The sequence below is a fragment of the Vidua chalybeata genome, chromosome 1 (genome assembly GCF_026979565.1).
Source record: "Vidua chalybeata isolate OUT-0048 chromosome 1, bVidCha1 merged haplotype, whole genome shotgun sequence".
NCBI lineage: Eukaryota > Metazoa > Chordata > Aves > Passeriformes > Viduidae > Vidua > Vidua chalybeata.
The window spans coordinates 50082173-50105713 of record NC_071530.1 but is presented as its reverse complement, the minus strand read 5'-3'; the positions used below and the strand labels follow the sequence as shown (position 1 = coordinate 50105713).

At 34.7% G+C, this 23541-nt stretch overlaps 1 protein-coding gene across 1 annotated transcript in view; it reads left to right on the top strand.

Annotated features, from left to right (window-relative positions):
• Nucleotides 1–23541, top strand: part of CNTNAP2 (contactin associated protein 2) — a 1037491-nt gene that overhangs the window by 726700 nt on the left and 287250 nt on the right. The window contains exon 13 of the mRNA XM_053940221.1: nt 7106–7306. Within this exon, the coding sequence (XP_053796196.1) occupies nt 7106–7306 (201 nt within the window). The remainder of the gene's footprint in view (nt 1–7105; nt 7307–23541) is intronic.

Below are 23541 nucleotides of genomic sequence, written 5' to 3'. Positions count from 1 at the left end.
CTTTTTGGGATCATAGCTAAAGGATTGTGCTATGTTGCTCTGCAAAAGAAAAAATCAGACAGTAGCTGATTTTGGTTTTTAAGTGCATATGCTCCTATGATATGCTAGAATGAACTGAAAGATACCTTAAAGGAGGCATACTTGATCTTTCCATTTGTATAGTACTTGTTTGTATATGAGGCTGCTCCTCAGAAAGTAGAATCAGTTGTTGATTCTTCAGTTATCGAACTGTTAAAAAAGTTTTCATCCTTTGCCCATATTCTGCTCACCGTGCTGAAAACAATCACACTGTTAATTTTTTTATGTCCTTTGTTCTTGACTTTAATGTTCCTTAATCTAAACTGAACTGCAATTGCCATCTGTTAGACCAGCACTTAAATGATCCAAGTCCTCCTTCATATGGCTATACTGTATCTCATTATTTATTATTCCATTCAATAGAGGATTTTTTTAAACTCATGCCATAGGAGGTAATTTTTGACATTAGGGCCCAAATCACATTTAAACTTTTTCCCCCAGGTAATGTTTTTTCAGCATAACAATATCTATTGTTGCAGTTTTTTTTTCTTTAAAGGCATGAGTGATCTCTATTCTGTTTCTCAAGGTACTCTTGTCATTAGCTTTTCATATACATCTGTATTGAATAGTTCAAAATCATCTCTAGTAATCCAGAGAATTCATCCTCTACTTACTACTTCACTAGTGTCCCTTGAAATTTCTAACAAGTTGCGTTGGAACAGCCATTTCACTATCACTTCTCTAGAAACGTTTGGTTCCCTGAAAATTGTATTTTGGTCACTTCATTCCACTCTATTTTGTAAAGTAACTGAATTTATCAGATATAAATATATAAATTATATAAAAATTATACTGTATTATATACAGTATATAAATATATATGTAAACTATTGGATATAAGTATATAAATTATTAGAAAATGATATCATTCAATATCACTGTAAGTTCACAAAATAAATAAAATTTTCCTCTTTCCTGAACTGTTATGAAAGAGACAATGTAAATACAAGGGAAGTGTATTGCCTCACAGGACACAATCGTAAGTAAAAAAGAATATAAGAGTCTCAGTTAAATTTGAAGATTTATTATTATCTCGATCAAGAAACAATGGAAGGAAGGAATGAAATGAGTAGACATAGAAAATGAATGCAGGAATAGCTAAAAAACATTTTGGGATTGCTCCTATTTCCCACCTAAATAGATTAAGAAACTAACTGACTTTGCTTTCTATAGAATTCAGTTCATAAGAACACTCTTCAATTACTCTGTTTTTTTTCTGAATATTGGATTTCTCTGTCTAACCCCTTTTTCTACATTAGTAAGATGATAGCAATTCATATCACCTAAGTAACTGTACTGCAAAATTGACATTTGCAAATCTCAGGCAAGATTGTCAAAGCACTCATTAACTTCAAACGAATATATATTTTTCATGTTTATAAACTCAGCTGTTGCTCCTTTGAAGTCCACAGCAGAATTAGTTTTAAATTGCTATATATAGTTTTGAGCTTTTATATATAAACCCACACCAAGAGAAATATAAAACGATAGAGAAGAGGACATAGCCTGCTGTAATTTTTTCCACATCAGTTATGTATATCAGGTCTTGTGTCTAACAACACTGTTGCAGAAAAGGTGCTTAGTTTATTCACATTGCTAATGACTGTTGTGTTACCATCCCACACAATTTAACAATACCAAGTAAGCTCTTATCAGAAAATAAAACTGCAGACCTTATAATATGAGATGATTACAATTCCAATTTTTGTCCTCCCTAGAAGGCAGTCCACTTTTAAATGGCTATCCAGTCTAGTTTCTTGAGTGATTTGTAGTGTAGCGTATTGTAGAACATACTGTAGTAATCTAATTTGAAGGGACAAAAACACTGTTGGTGGTAAAAATCAGGATGTCTAGTAAAGAACCACCTCCAGGCTTTTATAGGCTCAGGAATTCTCAAAATCATCTTCTCCAAGACTTCAACCAAGAACCAAGGTGTTCTCATACATCAGCCAAATTTGAGGTCAGGAAAATGCATCCATCAAAAAAACCCACTACAGATATACTGAGGGAGAGAGAGAGCAGATGATCTTTCCTGAGAAATCAAACTGTTTTTTGATCTTGAAAATACCTAATAAAATAATATCTTAAGCATATAAGTCCATTAATTAAAAAAAAAAAGGTAAAACTCTAATAGCAATAGATATAACTGTAGATTAAAATAAAAGGGGGAAAATATATCCATAGCTGTGGAATAAAGCATTATGTTTTCTGAAATTTATTTTTCAAACTTATTATCAGTAATTATCATTACAAAAGATTGCTTAATTTGTTTGTGAGAAGCAAGTCTTGCTTACCTGAGCACCAAGCAAATGAGTGAGGAAAGTTCAGTAACAGAAGAAACTGACTATCTGCAAGATACTCAATACTGTAATGATAAATATCATCATAACATAATGAAATACATTGATTATTAAGTGGGAAAAATCCCTTATGTTAATATTTGATTTAATCACTTGAATAGCTGGTGATCAAGGAAACCATTAATTTCATTTCTCTTTTTATTAGTGAACCATTACTAATACTTATTGATTATTTTATTAGCCACCTACTTCACTTTTTATTGGAAAAAGGAGTAGTGAGTGGGCAGAACTGTGAGTCAGTCACTGCAACTGAAAAGTATTCTCAGCAAAATAAATTATGTTACTTTACTGTCATTTTAAGGAAACTAGTGGTCATTTCCTTTCTTAAAAAAATATTCTTAAATTAAGGAACTTAATCTTACTATAATATCTATCTGTTAGAGAGGAACAGTTTCAGCAAAGAGTAATGTACAGACTAAATTACAGGGAACCTATTTTCTCTATAATTGCATCAAATGTATCAGCAGTTTGGATCTAATTAGATTGTTCTTAGTGAAAACCATTATGAATTCTATTAAGAATCTATGGTTACTGGCTTTTTGACATTCTATTCGAAGAAAATCATACTTCACTGCTAAAAACAAAATAATGGAAGAACCCCTTTATTTGTTTTCCTATGCAACTGCAACACGCTGTGCACCATTTTAAAAAGCTCTAAGACATGCATTTGAAAGAAGAAGTGGTCATCTTGGAGCCCCTTATTTTCCTGAAGTGTTAGGGATTAGCTGGTGCTAGTACTCTGTCCTCCAGTAGGAAAGCTAGAATCAGCCTAGTAAATCCAGTTAGGACCTCATATACTTCCATGTGTAGGGGAAGTGTATTTTGGTGTTGCATAAGTCATACATACAGCTGTGGCTGACAAATTGTCTTGAAACATTTGTGGTTAGAAATAGCCATATGCCAGGTGTTCTTCAAATAACTGCTTCTGTATTAGGGGAATACTCATTCCATTATTGCAGTGACGGTAAATGCCAGGAATATGTATCAAATTACTGTTAACTAGGACAGATCGTTCACTTCTGCATATCTTAAATGGGACTTTTGTGTACTATTGACAGAAAATAAGGATATATTAACTATGAATACCATATCCTATTCTCAGGTACATGGGGACAATGCCATAAATGGTGAAGATAAAGGTATTGGAGGTAGTGTGAACTATCTGCATTACCTTTTCTGTAACAGAAGGTGACTGCAAGCAGGGTACTGATTCAGTCTATCTCAAGAATGCACTCAAGAAATAAAGAGTTTCTGAGAAACTGAAAACATGAGTGAAGATATTGGCCTTATCTTCAAGTTATAAATGCCTAGCTGATTTCCATGGGAAGTATAAAGACATTAACAAATTTTTAAGACTGAAAGGCAAAAAGCAGTTTATAATCAGCACTCAGTAGATAAGGTTGAGATTTCTGCCTGGCATCTATCTCCTTTGAGTCTTTCCAGACACCTTGAAGCCAGCCCCACAAGTATATAACTATATGAATTCGGGAATCTGCATTTGGTGTGGAGGGGAGGTGGATTTTTGTCTGTGACCACATTACCCTGTTAATGTGTTTTCCCAGCCCAGGAAAGGCCCTACCATTCTGTACAGTTTTCGGTCCTTGTGTCATGGCAATGCTGTACAGTTAAATCAGGAAAATATGTGAAGAGCATTAAATCCCTTACCCAGAAAAGGAGCTTCCTTTCTATACATGAGCTGCAACTTTTGCCCTACACTCTCTCTGTGCCTGACCTGCAGGCACAGATGCTTCAGCTTCCAGATTTTGGACAAGATAGCTTGCTGAATGTGTTTGTGGGTCATTTGAGCCAGACTATCAAAAAATTAGTTGCAAGTGAAATAAGACCTAGTTTATTTTCAGTATCTGACCAGATGTATGCTAATCAATCTCCCATCATCTTTTAGACAGCAAGAGATGAGTTGCTTTTCCTAACTTGGAGGGGAAGTGACTGTATTTCGGCTAGAATCTGCTATCCATAGGAAAATTCCTTTTCAAACATAGTGCTTAACACGATTCCTATTGCTAGTCACATTCTGTACCTTCTTAGTCGCTAGTCTAGAAGTCTTTGCTGGATCAAAAATCCAATATGAGGCACTAACTGTCCTAGTACATTCCTTACTGACGGCAGTACTTTCTGCCGCAAATGAGAGGTTTTTGTCAGTGAATGTATAAACTATCTCAATCCTTTCTTGAAAATGAATCTGCAGTAAACTTCCATACCAGGCTCTTAACAAAATGGGAATATATTATCTATATAATGTGACAGGTGACAATTAAATTTTTTTATTGGTACCTGGGAGTGGGATTCCTTTCTCCTGATTTTTTAATTTCTTTTTCTCAATCCAAGAATATTGCTGTGTTTTACAAAAAGCTTTGGACTAAGTATATGAATATTAAAATAATAACCACCTTGCATCACATGCTGAATTTCATCTCATTTGGCTAGTGATGTGTACAACCTGTGGAGGATTTTTCTGGTTTGTTTACCTTATCTCTGAACATTTGATTAGAAAGTCTTAACACCATATCAGTTGCAAACACATGGGTCTACATGATTCCAATATAATCCAAAATAGCCTGACACTGTGCAGTAAAAATTAAGACTGGAAAATAAGGCAGAGTATAGAATCCTGGAGATAAGGATAATCATAATGTGGAGAGTTATCTTTACTCTGGGTCACACCAAAACTCATCAGTGTATGTGAGCACATTCCTATGAACTTGGTGAAGAAGTACTGAAGAACTTTTGAGTGTGTGTCAGTTCGGCAAAGTGTTTCCATGTAGTTAAAATATCAAAGTGCAGGCCACAAGTTTTAGAATGACTGAGATTTGCATTAACAGGCAAGAGATTTACATAGAAAAATTGAAAACATACTGCAATGCACTACATTTTATAGATTTTATCTCTGTAAGGTGCATCTGTCAGGTGAATTAGTATACTTAGAAAATGCCAGGTGATCTCTTTGGAGAGTCTGTTTTTGTGATAAATACAGCAAAGTTAGCAGTGTGAGTGTGTTTTGTTTCTGCATCTCTGAAGGACAACTGTGGTCAGTGGTGATGCTTGACAGAACAGCTGGAGCAAAGGCCTGACTCATTTGGGAATCTGGGCTTTCCTACAACCCAGTTTAAGGCACCAGAATAGATTCTTAGTGATGTTTTTAAGGTTCTGCATTTTTTTATTCCAAGACAGATTTCTTTGCCTTCAGGGGTAGAAATATATAAGGCAGAAAAATTAAAAGAAAAACAGAAAAAACAAATTAAAAATGTGAAAGAACCTTACATAACAAATATTACTGACAAAATCTGATTCACTTCTAGGAAGTTTTGTGGTGATGCGTTTCAGGTAAATGTATAGAGAAAAGAGAATTTTCTGTGGTTTACTTACAGAGCATAATAGACTATTTAAGCCCTTGCCTGTGTGAGATGCGCAATATGAGTAGTACATATCAGCTGAGATAGCGGATTTTTGGAGTAGTACCTAGTCAACCTAAATTTTAAAAATTCTTCACACCTAAGTGATAGAATAGTATTCTTACAGGAAGACAGTATCAATAATATTGACTGAATCTTCATAGTTTTCATTCTGAAGCCCTATATTACTCAGATAATATATTTTTTTCATTTTGGTTCAGTGGAATGTCCCTCTAAGAAAAATAAATGGTTGGTCTATAACAGCAAAGTTTCTGTGCCTTGTTTTTTTTCCTTTCTAAAATACCTTCCAACTTCAACAAATCTTGTTATAAAAGGTCTGTGGAATGTGTTGTTTCATTATTATAATACCTCATCTTAAATCTTCTCTGGTAACTACTGCCAAATGGTTCACAGTAACATTACTAGTGACTTGCTGTTCAGTACTTCAAAGAAATATAATGCATACAGATATTGTTCTGGGCTGGATATAACACAGTTTTTGCATGACCCTGCAAAAAAAGTTTGTTGCAGGTATTGAGATTTGGCCAATATTTCTGTATTTCTTATCAAAAAATTTGAAGTTGTCTTTCCTGCTTCTTTGTGCCTTTTCACAACTAAACAGAAGATTTTGTATTTCCATTCTACTTTGATTAGTTCCAATGGTGCTACCTATACCATAACCAAAATCAGTAAAGTTATATGGTGCTGCTGTTTTAAAATATTTAAGTCTCAGTAAGCAGTAATTTTGTTTTACCATAGAATACATCCTGGGTAAAAAAATGTGGAAAATTTTTCAGTGTTAATTGCTAAATGTGTAACCACATGAGAATTTTACTACCACTTTACTAAAGCAGTGTTTCTCTCCAGCCCACAGCAATTTACCATGCACAGTGAATGTTCTTCCCATAAAGGCTTTGCATCTTTAGGGCATCAGGCGTCTGCCTTTCTAATCAAAGTTAATCCTTATTCATTCCATATGTAACTGTAAGCATCAGTTGTTTAAGGAAGATTTCTCACATGGTATATTTGGTATCTTTTCATAAACGTGATCAGAGTTTCTTCCCTTCATCAGTTCATAGTTGAAACTATGTTGTCACATGATGGCCTTTCATGTGCAGTGCCCTCCTTCCTCACTACCAAATATCAACAAATATCTTGCAGAACACTTTTATCTCTTGTCAAACGCCTAAATTTATTTGAACTCAGTTCCATGGTCTGTCTCTTACCAGTTCTTGTCTTTCTTGCCCTCTCTTTCAGAGGATAAAGTATGGACAACTGTGTACCATGATCTGCAAATGCAGACTTCTGTGGGAGGCAACAGCCCAGAGAAATTATCTGTGCTGCAGCTTAACTACAGTGCAACAATGGACCAGATTTCTGCCATTACCAGTAGTGCTGAATACTGTGAGCAGTTTATCTCCTATTCTTGCAAAATGTCCCGGCTGCTGAATACACCAGGTAGGCTGAGAATGGGATATGCATTAAATACGGTGTTAAAGATCTTTATCTCAACAATTTAACAGGTATTGCTGTTAGGTAACTCCATTCATTGAGTTCTTTGTTCTCCTTTGCTAAAGTTGACAAAGAGGGTGAAAATAGAGAAGACATTATTTTCTTAAGGAAACTTGCCTGTTTGCTCACTACTAAAATGATTGGTATTGCACAAGTGTTTGTCTGTTCTCCTCTTAAATCTGTTGCTCCTTAAAGCAGGTGGCATTCAGTAAACACAGTAACTTTTAAAGTTTAATCAATAGAGGCATTGAAAAATTGCTTTGAACTTTATCCTCTTTTTCTGGTTGTCAGCTTTCATATGCTACAGTCAGCAAGGGCACTGGTTGAATGAAGGTTAGAATTTTTCCACTAACACTTTTGAAACAGTTTCTTAAATGCAGAGCATTTGTGGGTAATCAGATGCCTTATACATTGTAGAGAATGGCATGGTCAGTAATGCAATTGTGTGAGAAATTATATGCTATTATCTACAAGTAGATTAAGTATAAGATTCCTCTTTTGCTGTGTAGTTTTACTGGAAAAGAGACCCTTTCTGTATGTGCCTCCTCAACAAATGTTACCTGTAACCAATAAAGACAAAAGTATTATTAGTTGTTCCAGAATTAGTACACAAAGAAGGAATTGTATTTTAAAAGCTCTATTAATATGCAGCAAGTACTTTATATATGCTCTAATTGTGTATGATAGATTTTGATGTTGAATAAATCTTAATGGTACTTAGGGAAGACTGGTTTATAAGTGGAAACATAAAACACTTTTGTGATTGTGAACTGAGTTCATTGTGATAAGAGCAATTCAAATGTGTTTCAGATTAATTTGGTGGCTGCATGCTTGCAGTGTTATACTTTAGGTTGCTTTCCCTCAAAAAAAATTTTTGTATATTTTCTTATGATGCTATATATAAGTATTCACTTGGAATGCATGTGTATCTTATTCCTATTTCCATAAGCATTCCATTAGTTAATAGACACTCTAATACTTGTTACTCCTCTCCATCCTCCCTGCTGTTTTTTAACTATTTCTAATGCATGGTTTGTCTCTGTTGCTGTTATTTTGCTTAATTTAGTGTAGCACAGAGACCCGGCAATGTGGAAAATTATTTCTTCCTTCTTGAGCCTTAATATACAGAATCCTGAATCATGTTCAAAACTAGAGGTGTTCTGATTAGATTCTGCTGATGGATACAAGTTCCCTGCTTGCATATGCTTCAGAAAAGTTGTATATGAATGTAGCTTTGGCAGGTATTTAGAAGGCAAATTTATTTGACAATAGACCTGGAGATATTGTGTTTAGAAAGCTCATAGTCAGCACAGAGTGCAGTGTTAGCTTCTTCTTCTATGATATGTATAAGACTATTATTTCAGGACCAATTTGTACTTGTTAATATATGTTTATATTATAATAAAATAAACATATACTGTAATTTCATGTGTTTGGCTTCTAGATTTAAAGGACAATTAAGCAGCACACAAAATAATAACTTCCTGAATTTTTTTTTCTTTTAAGAAACAAGCAGTTCAAAATATTTACTTTTTTAAGGTTCTTAGAAAATTTTGAGCATACTTTGCAGGTATCTACTTCTTCATGTTTTCCCCTTTCATATGGAAAAATAAATGGAAAAATAATTTCTCTTAGAAATTCTTTATAAGCCTTTTGGTTTTGGTCTAGAAAGTGAGTTTCAACAGATGTTCTATAATGTGAGTTTGGTTTTTTTTTTTCCTTTTAAGCGAGAGAAAGAAGCAACAAAGATTATTTTTACCTAGACAGCAACAAAAAATCACACTGCAGTGTTTGCATAACACCTGTAATGGTTTGTACACATAGAACCGCAGTGATTTGTGTGTTAGTGGGAAAGAGGCCAATACATTTTCTATGGGTTCTTGGCTTCAGTGTATGTTTTCTAAACTAAGGAAATAATTTTTCATACCTTTCTCTGTTCTGGAGGATTGCCATATTTGCTGAATATATTATGTCACTATTCATCTCAAAGCACTCATGTGGCATCTTCTACCACTGAGCTTTGTATATAAACCATTGCAGTACAGTTCCCACACAAAGAAATGAAAAAAAAAAAAAAAGAAGAAGAAAAAAAATAAAGATTTTTGTATTTCTCAGGAATATTTCTGAGAAATATTCTGCAGTATTGCAGCCAACAGTAAAACCTCTATTAGTATCACGGGATCAGGATAGCGCTTGTGGCCTTGACCTTTACACATACACATTTCAGATTTTAAAAAACACTTAGGATAGAAAGGTCCTTTTGTTTTAAAGTGCATCAAAGAGAACTGAGAAAACTGAGAAGATAGTTAAGCAATTCAAATTTTTCACTTTTTGTTTCTTGTGAATCTTGTCATTTTACAATATAGTTCCTTCCCAGGGAGAAATTGCTCACTTAACATATTTAAGCAAATCAGGACTCCAGCTGTTTATTGCTCTATTAATGACAGGTAAGTATTACCTGTAAGTGGACTACAGCTTTTGCTACTTATTGTTGTGGTGTTCCCTGACAAGGCAGAGATATATATAATTCCACTGATTCTGCTGCTAATAATAGCTTAAATAACATTTTTGATATGAAACAGAAACTGCATCAAAATTCCGTGTTTGAGAAAAACCTTCATATTAATAAGCCTGTTTTGTTGTGAGGGTTTTTTTGGCTGCAGGCACAGCACTCAAAGAAATCTCATTGTCATGTGATTTTCAGAGGGATATATGAAAATTAGTCTGTACAAACTAAGAATTCTTATTCTTCTGTTATGAGTTTTATCCTTAAAGACTTTATTGTTTCATGTCCATGTCTTTTTTTTCTTAATAATGAGTTTTCATCCAGCAAAATAACATGCACTTCCTAGCAAACAGTTTAAAATCGTTGCTGACAAGAGGGATTGGGAGTGATTTGACAGGTAATAATGCCACTGCCTTTCTACTTAGTCTGAGGGAATACAGTAGTAAGTTCCCTGTAAATGAAGTCATAAGTGACTTCTGAAAACATACCTAGGAATCTTATAAGGCTATAGGATAATTCAGGTTTGAAGGTACTGCAGAAGGTCATCTGGTTCAATTTTCTGCTCTAAGCTGAATGAACAGTCCTTGTCTAGTAATCAGCAAAGGTTATCTGGAAATGCAATTTTCTGTCTTTACTGTTTTGGCTTTGGGGCTTTTTGTTTTGAATTTGCTGCCCAATATGTTATGAATTATGTTCAAACCTAGGGGTCTGTTTCAAAGCCTCACTGAAGATTATCCAAAAAACAAAATTAGTCAAGATAGCTTGGTGACTTTCTTAAGGAAGTACAAAACCAGATACCTCTGCTGAAAAAAACACTGTGTTATCACAAGAAACAGTAAAATTACAGGTACACTATAAATTTATGAGGAAACTCTTTTCAAGCAGGGATCCTGCAGTGGCTGCAGTTGCGTCACAGCCTTTATGCTCCTGACTTTGGTACAGGTTTCTGACTGTTGCAGGTTTTGTTGGTTTTTGATTTTGGTTTTTTGTATCAGCGTGAGATTGATGCTTCTAATTGTCTATTTAGATATGTTTTTAGAATAGTAATTTCTTTGTGAGTATGCAGTTATTATCATGATAGAGGCTTAATCTTGGCAACTGTGGCAGTTAATAAATGAATTAAATAGTAAGTCCATGGATCATAATTGCAACATAACAACATAAATATATGTAAATTTGAAAGAAAAAATAATGTGCACATTTTTGGGGGCTGTTTTTCTCTTTTACAGTTGCACTTCTCATATCTACTTTTCTGTTTGTTCCCTTGGAAACATCCATTTTGAGAGGATAATAATATGTTTACTACTGAGGACATGCAGACAGATGTCTGTTTCTGGGGTTCTTGATGCCCATACACTTTCCAGTTGATATGGGACGTGATAGGATATTTACCTTATTCGCAAAAAGGAGCTTGGAGGTGGAAGAAAGTCCTTTTGTGCCCACTGGTTAACAAGGAGGAAAGAGGCAGTGCAATATATAGTATCAATTTACTCTTATAGAAAGAACCTTCCTGTCTTTGCTGTAAGAAACAAAATTATACAGAGAGCAGTGATACAGTATACTCATAGAATGCAAAATGTTAGTTAATGAAATTGTACATCTTCATCCACTCTTTTCATGAGACTCCTAATAATACCCACTTGTGACTTTCTTAGTATGAAATTTTCCATGAGCCACAGACCTTTGCCTAGGAAGAGGGGAGGGAACAGCATGCTGATTCTGCCATCCTTCCTCTCACCCTGGGAATGAAACCCTGAAGGGAGAAGGGCTGCTGTATTCACAGTATCTGTGTCTGTCATTTCCCAGAGCTATAAGAACTGTAACAAATAATCAGAGAGTGGAAGCTAAAAGTATAGATACAGAGAACAGAGCAAGATCTGTTGGTGTTTTGATCCAATTTTTATTCCTATTCACTTGTGCCTGCAGACAGCATATGAAAAACATATAGCAGAGTTATTACAGTACATGAATTACTGTTTCATGCCTGTTTGTCTCTGGAGGAAATGAGACGAGAGCTTCATGAATTTCGGAGCTAAACAGGTGAAATAGAAAACTCAATTTGATGTTTTGTTGTTTCAGTTACAATAAAGCAATCATAATACCACTAGGAAGTAAGATTTATGTGTAGACTGAGATAAAACCAAAGTTTAAAATTGCAATATGCTATTATTCCTCAGTAGCCATCCAAATCAGAACTTAATGAACTTAGGAACTTTAACTGATCTAGAGTGCTAGTTGCAGATATAATTCCTGCTTAACAGGAAAATAATCTAAGGGAGGAATGGGATTTCTGCAGTACTACAGTGATGAATGGAAGTCTCTCTAAACTTGCTCTGGCTTCATCATTCTGTTTTCAATCTTATTCCAGAAAACATGCCCCTAAGCTGTCATCTATGTCGTCCAGCCTTAATAATATTTATTGACCCCTTCTTCTTAATGTTCTAGGAAAGCTGATTTCAACTTCCAGTGATTTTTAAAGCACAAGGATACCTTGCTCCACTCTGATCTACATGCTCTTGTTCTAGAAGTGGAAACCGTTAGCTTTTGGGGATTTCTTTTTCCATTAGTCATCATTATGTTGCCATACAACAGAAGCACAAAATAATTCATATGCTAAATGTTTCTCATGAAATACACATTAGTCCTCTTAGGTAAATGGTAGACAAATAAATTATTATCTTGAGGTCATTTTTTTTCCAGACAGTTGTTAATAAACCCTTCTCTGTTTTGCTCTGCCCCTTTGCTTGTCTCTTACCAATTTCTTTGAGTTTTTCTGATACTGTAATCACTGAGTCTCCTAATTTTTCTCAATCTTCATCATTCTTTTAGCTGGTGAACTATTTCTGCTAATTTTCCAAGTTTTCATTGCTGTTATGTAGGAATTAGATTTCATCTAGTATCACTAATGTGGAAAAGGGTACATGTTGCTTTGGTGTTTGTTAGAAATAGCAGTAGCTGATAAGAGCCTTGTGAATATTAGAAACCTTCTATGGAAATTGTAACTGCAGTGCAGTGAACTCTATGGTTTTTTTTGCTATGCCTTTTTAAGAAAAAGTTATACATATGAGTTTTAACTTGGCAATTCTAGCAGAATGTTTCAAACCAATTGTTTCTCATACCCTCTCTCTATGTGAATGTGTTCTACCTATTATGGGAAAAGATTCATTATTTTTATTTCTTAAAATAAAATCAAAAGAAGTCAATAATTTCCCCACTGCTTTTATTGTATCATGTTTTATAAAAGTTGTTTGGAATCAGTCATGGTTAATGTTTTCACAGAAATGATCACAGACGTTGCTTCTTCACAAACCCAGATTGTTTTGGGGAAAAGTTATCCTTCCTGGTGAATGACCAAAAGTTTATTTATGTCTCAGACAAAATGGATCTGGGTGGTGCATCATTGTGTGTCTTGTCAAGAATTTCTCCTTACCTGTATCCTAAATGCATTTGCAGTACCCTGAGTATATTTTTCCTATGCAAATATGCAGTAAAAATATCCAGTGTTTCTTTCTTCACTCTCATTCCTGGGATGAATGAAAGAACTGTATGAATAATCCAGTTATACATACACATTGGCATTTTCCAATGCATAAATCAGAACTCCATTTCCTATTGTGTTATGGTCTTCTCTTGGTCTTTTCTTCATTAATTGCCCTCTGTTTTACATCATAAGATAACAAGGGTTCTACTATTATTAAAACATTGCCTGCCCTATTTTCATGGATGAGGTGGTGCTGTTTGATTTCTTGAGGTTGGGGCTTTTACCCTTCTTCTGAAGGTTAGAGTTAGGCTTTCCTACATTCTACCCTGACAGCCTGGGGCATTGAGCTACAACTTGTGTATTTGGAAGGATTTCTGCCCGCTTTAAACAGTCATCAGTTAATGTCTGGAACTACTTTGTAAGAATTGGTTTTTGTTGTTAGTAATGCTGCCAGATCCCACCCTTGATATCATACAGGCTTTTCCTAGTGAGTTCAGGTAAACCTCTGGAACACAGCAGAATGCATGCAAATAGAATATGGAGCATGGATATGGTGTGATTATTAATATACATGTGATCTTTTGAGCTATGAACCGCCCCAGACACATCTTATTCCAGGAGTATTTTTTTACTGTACTTTTTATGTATTCATGCTAGATGTTATTTGTCAAATCAGTCTATTAAAATGTTTTTCCGGATTTTGCCTGAAACAGAGTGCCTGAAATACTTTCCCCTTTTCACTCTGTGAATAATTCCACATGCATTTTCTCTGCTTTTCCATGTTTTCTTTGCAATGTACGTTCTTTCCATGAATCACCTCCAATTACTTCATATACTGCCTACATATATTTGTGACTGATAAACAATGCCAACATTGCCTGGGTGTATATGAGGACAGCGTTAGGATTCACTAAAGTTTAAAGGGAGTGTGAGAAAAGTACAGTCTATTATAAAATCAGGTTCACGCAACATCATTGCCGCTATAATCTGGGGGAGGAGAGTTCATTGTCCTCTTAAACCTTTGTGCCTGTATGTGCCTGTTGCATGTGCCATACATAGGTACCTGCAGATTTCTTTGTGGAGATCTGTATCCATACAGGTGTTTATATAAAAGGAGATTACCTCCTTCTTTTTAGAAGGAATAACTTCAACAAGATCCTTTTCCCAGATACCTTTTGAAATACTTTGTTGTGTGAGATTACTCAATATGAGAAGACAAAAAGCTTAATTATCCTCTGATTTTCCATAAGATAGACACTTTACTGAAAAGACATATGGATACTAAATTATGTTTTCAGGAAATTTGTGTTGCCAGCAAAAATTATTCATGATCACTTCCTAGAATAAGTGGGAAAGATACTTCATTTGATTAATAGGATTTATTAATTTAAAAAATCAATAACCATATTTTCTGGAAAAGTCAGAAAAAAGATCTGTTGATTTTCAGGAAAAAAAATATGGAAGGATGCTTACCATTTTTACTGGTGGAAATTAAACTTTGAATCTGGGTATTTGTTGTCCAGTGTGATGATAAAGATAGAGCTGCCAACAAGATGCAAAAGATTGAAATACAGTCCAATTTTTCAGAAGCAGCAGCTAAAGATTTGGAAGCAGTTACCAATTTAGCAGCTCTAACCCGTTTCAGAAAGCAGCAGCAAGTTAGTGCATGTTGCTGTCTCATTGAGCATAGAAAGGACATGTTTTACTCATTTACTTTGGGAGTGTACACTGCTTTGTAATATTTTGGTAGTCAACATGGACTCTGTAAAGAAAATATTCTCCACAACTAATAGTGGGGTTTCACACACAGCATTTTAACATCCTGTGCAGTGACACAACAGCCACAACAATGCTTTGTTTCAACTACAGATGTCTAATTAGACACATGTTATTAAGACACATGTTATCTTAATTATTAAGAGGATAGATCTTAATAATTCATGAATTCAAGATATATTTAATGTCTGTCAAGCTATTTTTAAAATGACCTAGCACTTCTGTAAATTCATGGCTGTAATGAGTGCATTGTATCAAGATTAAATTGTATTTGCAAAAATATTTGTATTTTGGAACATTATGTATCATTTAAGGGAATCTTTTCTCCCATCACCTTAAGAATAAATAATCTGTTTTCTGATAACATTGGTCCATCTCAAAATTTCTTTTAACATTTTTTTCTCTTTTTAATGTTCATTCCTCTTTGATGTCTCTTTCTGTCTCTACCTCCGATATTTGTAACATAATCTGATTTAATATACCCTCTTGTAAAATCTTAATAGTATTTACAGTGGTGCTACTGTTGAATAACACAGGAGTAAGAGATCAAAGCTTCCCTTCTTTTTAATCATCTGTTCCCTATGGCATGGGCTGTGTTTTTATCATTTTGGGTTTTTTTGCAAAGCGCTATGTCAAGTAGCAAGAATGTTTGGAAGAGATACTGAACCAATTTCTTTTTTGGAAAACCTGAAATTGCAAACTGGGCAAAAAAATTGTCAAACATATAAGCTAATCCATGTATGATGATGCTCTGTGCCATTATGCCAATTTTTTTCACCCACAAATAATAAAATCTCCAAATGTTAGAGATTTTTGCTTTGTTTGAATTTGGTTTTGTTTGTTTAAAATTTTCTGAGCATAGTGGAATGCAGCAGTACTGAGGAAATGAGAGGATTGCTGGCCACAGTTTAGTACTTAATGCAGATCAACCTTTACCATGCTAAGCAAAGAGCAAACTACTCTCACTGAACAAAATATCTTGACCCTTGCTCTGATTAATACAGGACCTTGATTTGTGGCCTAATGGCAAATTCTGTTGTTCACAATCATGTTCCAGTACAAGATTTAGCGTTATTCAATGTAGTGCAACCATATGAACAAAAGCTTAGAGAAAGAGAAAAAAGGCTTGGTAGTTTTTTTAACATTGTGCTATCTTCAATAATCTTTTCATTATACACCTATTCATCAAGAATTCACTGTCTATCTATATTTTAAGAACAAGCACACAAAAAATTTCCTCTCAGTTCAGTGTATTAAAGGATCATTCTTCTCTGTCTCCCAAACTTTGTAATCCTTCCTAGGAGTTGTGACTGAGGGATGATAATAGAATAGCTTCTCATCTTTGTCAATGACTGAAAAATAGCAATGCTTTCTTACTAACAAAATCATTAATAAATAAGTTGTGCAGGATCAAAACAAATTTTAAAATTATTTATCTCCTACTTCAGGATATTCTTTGAGATTTCTCTCAGATTAATTGTACTGCAACACTAATGGAAGAAACATGAAATCCTTACTGAATCCTTACTGAAATCCTATCTCCTGTATTAAGACTGATTGTTAATAACAATTCACTAGACTAGCGTGGTGAGCATCTTCTTGCTGCTATTTTATTCCCAATGCCTCTGTACTTCATCAGTAAAGTTTGTGGCATTTTCAAGTTGTAATTTTTTGTGTTTATAAGTCTCCCTGTTCTCTTGTTAATTTTAAAAAGTGTTTTAATTCATAAAATATTTTGACTTCAAATAGGAGTTCTCAAATATCAGGCATATGGCTCTAGGTTTGATCTGTCTGTGAACTCAGGGAGAGTAACACTGACAGCAAGGAACATTTGCATTGCTTCTCAGAGCCTTGCTCTCCAAATACAGCCTGGATATGCCCTGAGCAACCTGAACACCTTGTTTCCAGCCTGTTTGGAGGATATCCTTCCAAGGCAAATGGGTGGGCTTTGGTAGGCAGGCAGGCATAACAGTTATTATAGATTCTCTAATGAGAATTAAAGAAGGACCAAAGCAGAAAAGCACTCCAAAAAGTACCTTTCCTTTGCAGTCAGGGTTCCTGGCACTTGCATGCCTTGGACTGAGTACTGGGGCAGGAGCCCTTAGCTCTATTCAGCTCTGCTGAAGGGTAGTACTGTTGCATGCCGGGTTGGTTCAGTTAGGGGTTTTAATAAATGTTAGTTAGTCGGTTCTATGTACCCCCATTTTCCCCTCACAATGTTGTCTACCATAGGAGCTAACTCCAAGTTGTCTACCATAGGAGCTTTCCCATGTCCATCTTATAGCCACCCCCTGTTCATTCCTGAAAGTTCTGTGTCAGTCACCTCATCCTTGCAATCCCATTTGTCCCAGAACGCTGTACCTGCCTCTGTTGTGTTCCTGTAGGTTGCTGTGATCCACATCACTCCCCTGTTGCCTGTCCCCATTGGGTGAGGGGGGCTTCCGCCCCTGTCTGCCCACCTCCTATAAAACCCGATGCTCTATTTGTCCCGGCACCATATTGTCCACGCGCGTGCCTGGAGACAGCTGCTCCAGCCACCGCAGCGGCCACGCAGGAAATAAAAATTCTCCAGCCATGTAGGCAAGGTGTGCCTTCTCTCGTCCCTTTGCTTCGCCTCAGCGTACAGCTACGAAAGTAAACCCACACCAGAGGCTCAGGCCTAGAGCCTCCACACACGAGGCAGCCCCGGTCTCACCGAAAGGCAGAGCCTAGCCGGGCACTCCAGCTGCCCGAGGCCAGGGCGAGAACAAAAGCCTCATAGTACAAACCCTCTCTAAAGCCACAGAAGATTTCTTTGCAGTGTGCAACAGGTTTGGCAGATAGAAAATGGCATGCATGAGTGCATTCTCTCTTTCAAATGCACATGGTTCGGCTTGATTCTTGGAGGAAGAATATATTTCACTTTGCAGAAGCTTTTATTAAATCACCTGCAATCCTGCAAACTGAAGGGATAGCAGGTTTTCAAGTCACAGAATATCTTGAAAGTGTATTCCTGGTATAATATTTATCCAAGACAGCAAGTAATAGCTTCATTAGATCTGTACCAAAGACCAAAATCTGTAATTAATAAGTAGTTTCATCAATAAAGTTGAAGGGGAGTTATAGCAAGCAACTTTTTCTGTCTTCTCTATCTCTCTGGCTTTTAAATCATCCACTTTAGGGCATTATTCATTATGTAAAGAGAAATTTAAGAGATGGTAATGACTGGGATTACTATAATTCTAGAAGAAGTAGGGCTCTGTTCTGTTGTGTATTTTCTTATACAAAAACCATGTAACAAAATTTTGAAAAAAAATGCATCAAACTCAGTAATGCCAGTGATTGCCAGAGGGGATACTTAAACCTGTGGGTCTGCGCATAGGGCTACAGAAATACACAATAATTGGTCAGAGACTATGATTAAGAGTTTAATAATAAATTCCAAATGGGAATTTCCCAATAATCCTCCTATATTAATGAAGAAACTTGTAATATCTGTAATTATCTATAGTAAAAAAAAAACTACAACAAAAATGTGTCAAATTTAAATGCAGATTACAATCCTGTGATTATCAGCACCACAAATTGCTGCTTATTTCTGATGATTTAGTTTTACTGAAATATAGATATTTACAAAAATAGATCATTTTTACAGCGAAAGGAAATTATTTTTCTGTTGCCATGTTGTGTGGTGTTCTTTCTATAAACTTAACCTAATAAATATATTTCATGTTTTATCGCTCACAGCTTGGTACTCTATTTTACTCATGCACTACTATTATTAGAATTTTCAAACAGTTTAGAATGCTATTTCTTTTATAGATCTATTTTGGTAAAAGTTGTTCAAATATATCTAAGAGTTATCACTTCTTAAATACAGGCATGTCAGAAGGTCAGGAATAGGTCAGGAATATGCAAAATATTCACAATATACAGCAGTCTAAATTTTCAACTCTAGATGAGCATTTTAATAGTAACTTTGTAAAAAAAAAAAAAGTAAAAACTGTATTAGTGTATAGCTTCAGTACTAAGGAAAACAATTGCTTTAATTAATTTTTGCCTTTTTAATTTTCCCACCTTTTTTGCCTTCATTCTCTTTTGCATTTTTCTTTTGTGTTTGGAATCCTTTTTTCTTTCTCTCATTCCTGCTTTATAACTGAATAATCCTTATTAGTATGTGTAGAAGGCTTATTGCTTCCACTGATCATTTTTTCAACTTATGAAAATTTGTTCTGAGATGCTACTTCTTTCTGTCTGCCTATGTTACTCTCCTTCAAATAGTTTTCAGACTCTTCTATAGAAGATGGGCAAAGGTTTAAAGGATACTGGGGGCATTGAAAGAGGATCATAGTTTAGTAGGTGAAGATATAGAAATTATATATCAGCAGTCCTCTAGAGAGATTGTGAAATTTGAGAGCTGCTTGGGAAGAGGGTAATAGTGAAATTTTTAGGAGATGATGGAGCATTCAAATCACTGTGTATATAGCAGATGAAAGCTTTCTGGAAGCCAATGAAAATATACTAAGGGGATCATTGTTGACCTTAATTTCTTTGTTCTCAAATTGGAGTTAGTTTAATTGGAACTATTGTATTGATACTAGCTTAGCTTCGGGAAATTAAGATGAGAGCCATGGAAGGAATGTAGGAAGTATGGAGGTGGTGCAGAATAATAAAAATATGGAATATTAAAAATGGTTGGATAGCTTTATGCAGTTGGAAAAATTCAACAGTACTTCAAAGTTCTAAGTTGAATAAAGTCACATCTAGTGTAACTTCCTGGAGGTCAGTAGAATACTGCAAATTCAATTTGCCACACAAGCTGCTTTCAGGTTTTGAATAACTTTAATGGGATTTGCTGTGTTTTAAAAATGAAGCCTTTTGAGAATGCAGAGGAAGCTGTAGGTCAAAAATGTAGGACAAAATGGCTTTGAGTGTCTGGACATGTCCTGGACAGTGAGGCAAAAAAACAGCTGCCATTGCTTTCATTCAAAAACATTTTAGAACTAAGTGCTTTCCAGTTTCATACCAAACATCACAGGATTTTTACAGTACATTAGTCCACATTTGCTTTGATGAACATAGAACTTTTAGAAATATGTCCTAATCTAAAGTGGCTTTGAAATTGAACTAGCCCCTTAAAGAGCTATCAACTCTTGAGTTCTGCTTTTAGGATACACTAAAAAATCTCTTCATAAGCTCTTGAGATCAGTACACTTTTCACTCTCTGATATGAAATTATCTAAATAAAAATTAAAAATGAATCACAGTCCAAGAGGTTCCTTTCCTAGAGTCTCCTAAGATTCAACCAAGTGCATCTGATCAATTTAAGTATTAACTCTAATTTAAATACATGTTCCAATTTAATTCAAAACCTGTGACTGAAGAACATAAAGCAGCTGGAAGGTTTGCACCACAAGTGCTTTTAATAATTAAAAACTACTATTTATAAAAAAATTTAAAAATATTGAAATACAGAGCTCTACAGTCAGGTCTGACCATTTTATATCCCACACAATACAGTAGTGCTTGAAAATTGTGTTTACTGTGTGGCTGCTCATCTATCAAGATAAAATGAAAGTCTCAGTCTACATCATCCTGGTTATATGCTGAATGTAATATAATCATCACCTGGCACCTATCAGATGGCCAACAGTCTCCTACAACAGCTGATATAGGGTTGTATGAGCAATTTATTTTTGCTTGGTAGAATGCTGGGAAGAATAAGAAAAAACAGAACAAATATTTTTTTTTAAAAGATCAGCTTCATCAGGTCAAGTTATTATATGATTTACATTTTACAGCTAATCAAGATAAATTAATAACTGCATTATTGCTTTGAAAATATAAAATAGTAATTTAGTTTTTATGGGTTCTTTTTTCCCTGCTATTGTCTTTTGTCTAAACGTTGTGCTGAGTTTGACAGTGAAGTTTCTTTAGCTAAATCCATCTTTTCATAAGGGAAAGATGTTTAGATACCAAAATTGATTTGTTCCAAGTTGCAGCAGTCAGACTTGTGCTGAGTTAGTGCATTTGCATAGTTTCTACTTGATTTGTATTTACATTTAGATGGACAACCTTTATCAGAGTTATTGAAGAATCTAGCCATTTTTATTGTCATTTATTTTTATTAAGTTAATTGCCACATGAAATTTCTAGAGTTATATTTTATTATATGATTTATACAGGATATTTCTGTCAATAAGACATACTGAAGTGTATCATGTTTCAGAGGAAATTAACTTTCTGTATTGCACAAATACAACCATCCTCATCCTGCAGTCATCCAGAAGTATTGCTGTCATTTGATAAGGTACGGGCTTTTTACACTAAGTAACAAAGTACAGATCTTGTTTATTTGCCAATTAATTGTCCTTTCCTCAACTCTAATGGGAACTTGATTGACTCTTAAGGACCAGGGACTAAAGTTTGTTTGCAATTTATTTTTCAAATTTGGACATGGAAGTAATTTCATATCCTCGTATATGAAATAGGGCTGAGAGGAAATCTGTTATTTTACTTGCTCTGATGTTTGGTGGATTTAGAAAAATATTTCTATAAACAAGAGGTAATATATTTCAATCTGGTCAGTACAATATTAAATGTATGGTAGTCAAAATTATTCTTTCATATTGCAGTTGTTTCAGTATTTGTGTTATAGTTTTTTCCCTTCCAATTTACTTATAGCATTTTTCTCATTTGCTGTTTGAATTTGCTGCTGGCCCAGAACCACAGGTCAGCATATTTTGCTTGGAAAATGTTTTTTAAACAGTATTAAATATGGAGATTTACATCCAGAATGACTCTACACATAGCTAATTCTTCCATCCTGTCAGCTGTAAATAAGAACTGATATTTGGAAGGCGACAATTTATGTTAATAATAGTGTGAAAAGCATTGTTACAATGCTGTTTATATGGGTTCATGCAAATAGTTGGTTGCTACTGAAGTGTGCATTAACATGGAGCATGTCCTCAGGTAATTTATGGGAAAATTACAAGATATGAAATACTAAGTGAAGCGACGATCAGTGAGCAATATCATTGCCTCAGATCACTATATGTTGGCAGAATGGTGTTCATCTTTTCTTTGCAAAAGGAAAAGGCATGCTGTACAAAGGAAAAGGAATTGTGATACACATGATAGTGCTTAGAGATAAAGTTATGCTTTCTATAAGCACTGCAAGTTTGGAGAATTATGCTTTTAAGGTGCATTCAAAAAAAAAGATCAATTAAGGGTTTGAAACCAAGAATAAAAATATGATGGGGAAAATTAAATATTCATAGAATCATGGAATCATCATGCATAAAAACTCTGGGGCAGAGGAAGAAAATGTGCAACGTGATTTTCAAGTTAACAGTTGCTTGGAGAGTGGCTGGGCAGTGGTCTGATTGAATGGGATCAGGAGTGATTTCCTTCGCATTCTTTTTTTTCTTTTTCTTTCCTTCACTAAGCATAGTGTTTACCTGTCAGAAGGTGTTTGCTAACAGATTTGTCTGATTCTAGTATTCAGGCAGATACTAAACTATTGGAGATGGGAAATAGCCATTGGTCAAAACCAAATACCCAGCTAAAGAATATATGCACAGCAACAGCCACAACTGCAGCAAAGCATTACCCAGAAAATAATTTAAAATTAGTCAACCCAACAACCCTACAAAACATAATATTCTCAATTAATTTTCATATTTAATAACTTGCTAATGCCATCATTATGAATTTTGAAAAAAAAATCTTCAGATGAACCATCCACTTTATTTAAACTCACACAGTACCATTTCAGTTTATCTATCATCATAATTAGAGCTTTTGTTTCTCTTTTCCATATAGGCAATTCAAGAAGTTAAACTGTCTTAAAACAATTAAATAGATTAAATTTGCAGAATTGTTTAGTTTTCCAAATTGTAAGGACATAGAAGATTATGCAAAAGGCTTTCTGGTTTAGGAGAGGGGTTTTTTGGTTGAATTCAAGATCAAGCAAGACAGTTTGTTGCCTCTGTTTTCAGCCTAACTTTAAAAATCTGCCAATCTTGACAGATAGTTTTGTCCAGTTTGCATGCATTCAAAAATTCACTGAATATTTTCTTGGTTCTCAGATCAATGTTTTTGCAGCTCTTCCTTTTAGATTCCTTATGGTAATACTGTATTTTTTAATATTCTTTTCTTCTTAAGCACATAATATTGAAAAACAGGTTTTTTTAATTACTTTTGTTGGTTGATCGTGATAGTAAAATATCTGAGGAAGAAAAATTCTGTGAAAATAACTGAATTTCAATTTTTCAATTACTTAATTACCTGCATTCACGGGAAGACTGAAGGTCTCTCACTGTTTGTGAAAACATTACTATATCTTTATCTAACATCTTTAATTGATTTCACTCAGGAGACACCAAGTTTATGGTAGCACAATATGCAAATTTTGGGGGATGAAAATGCAAGGTA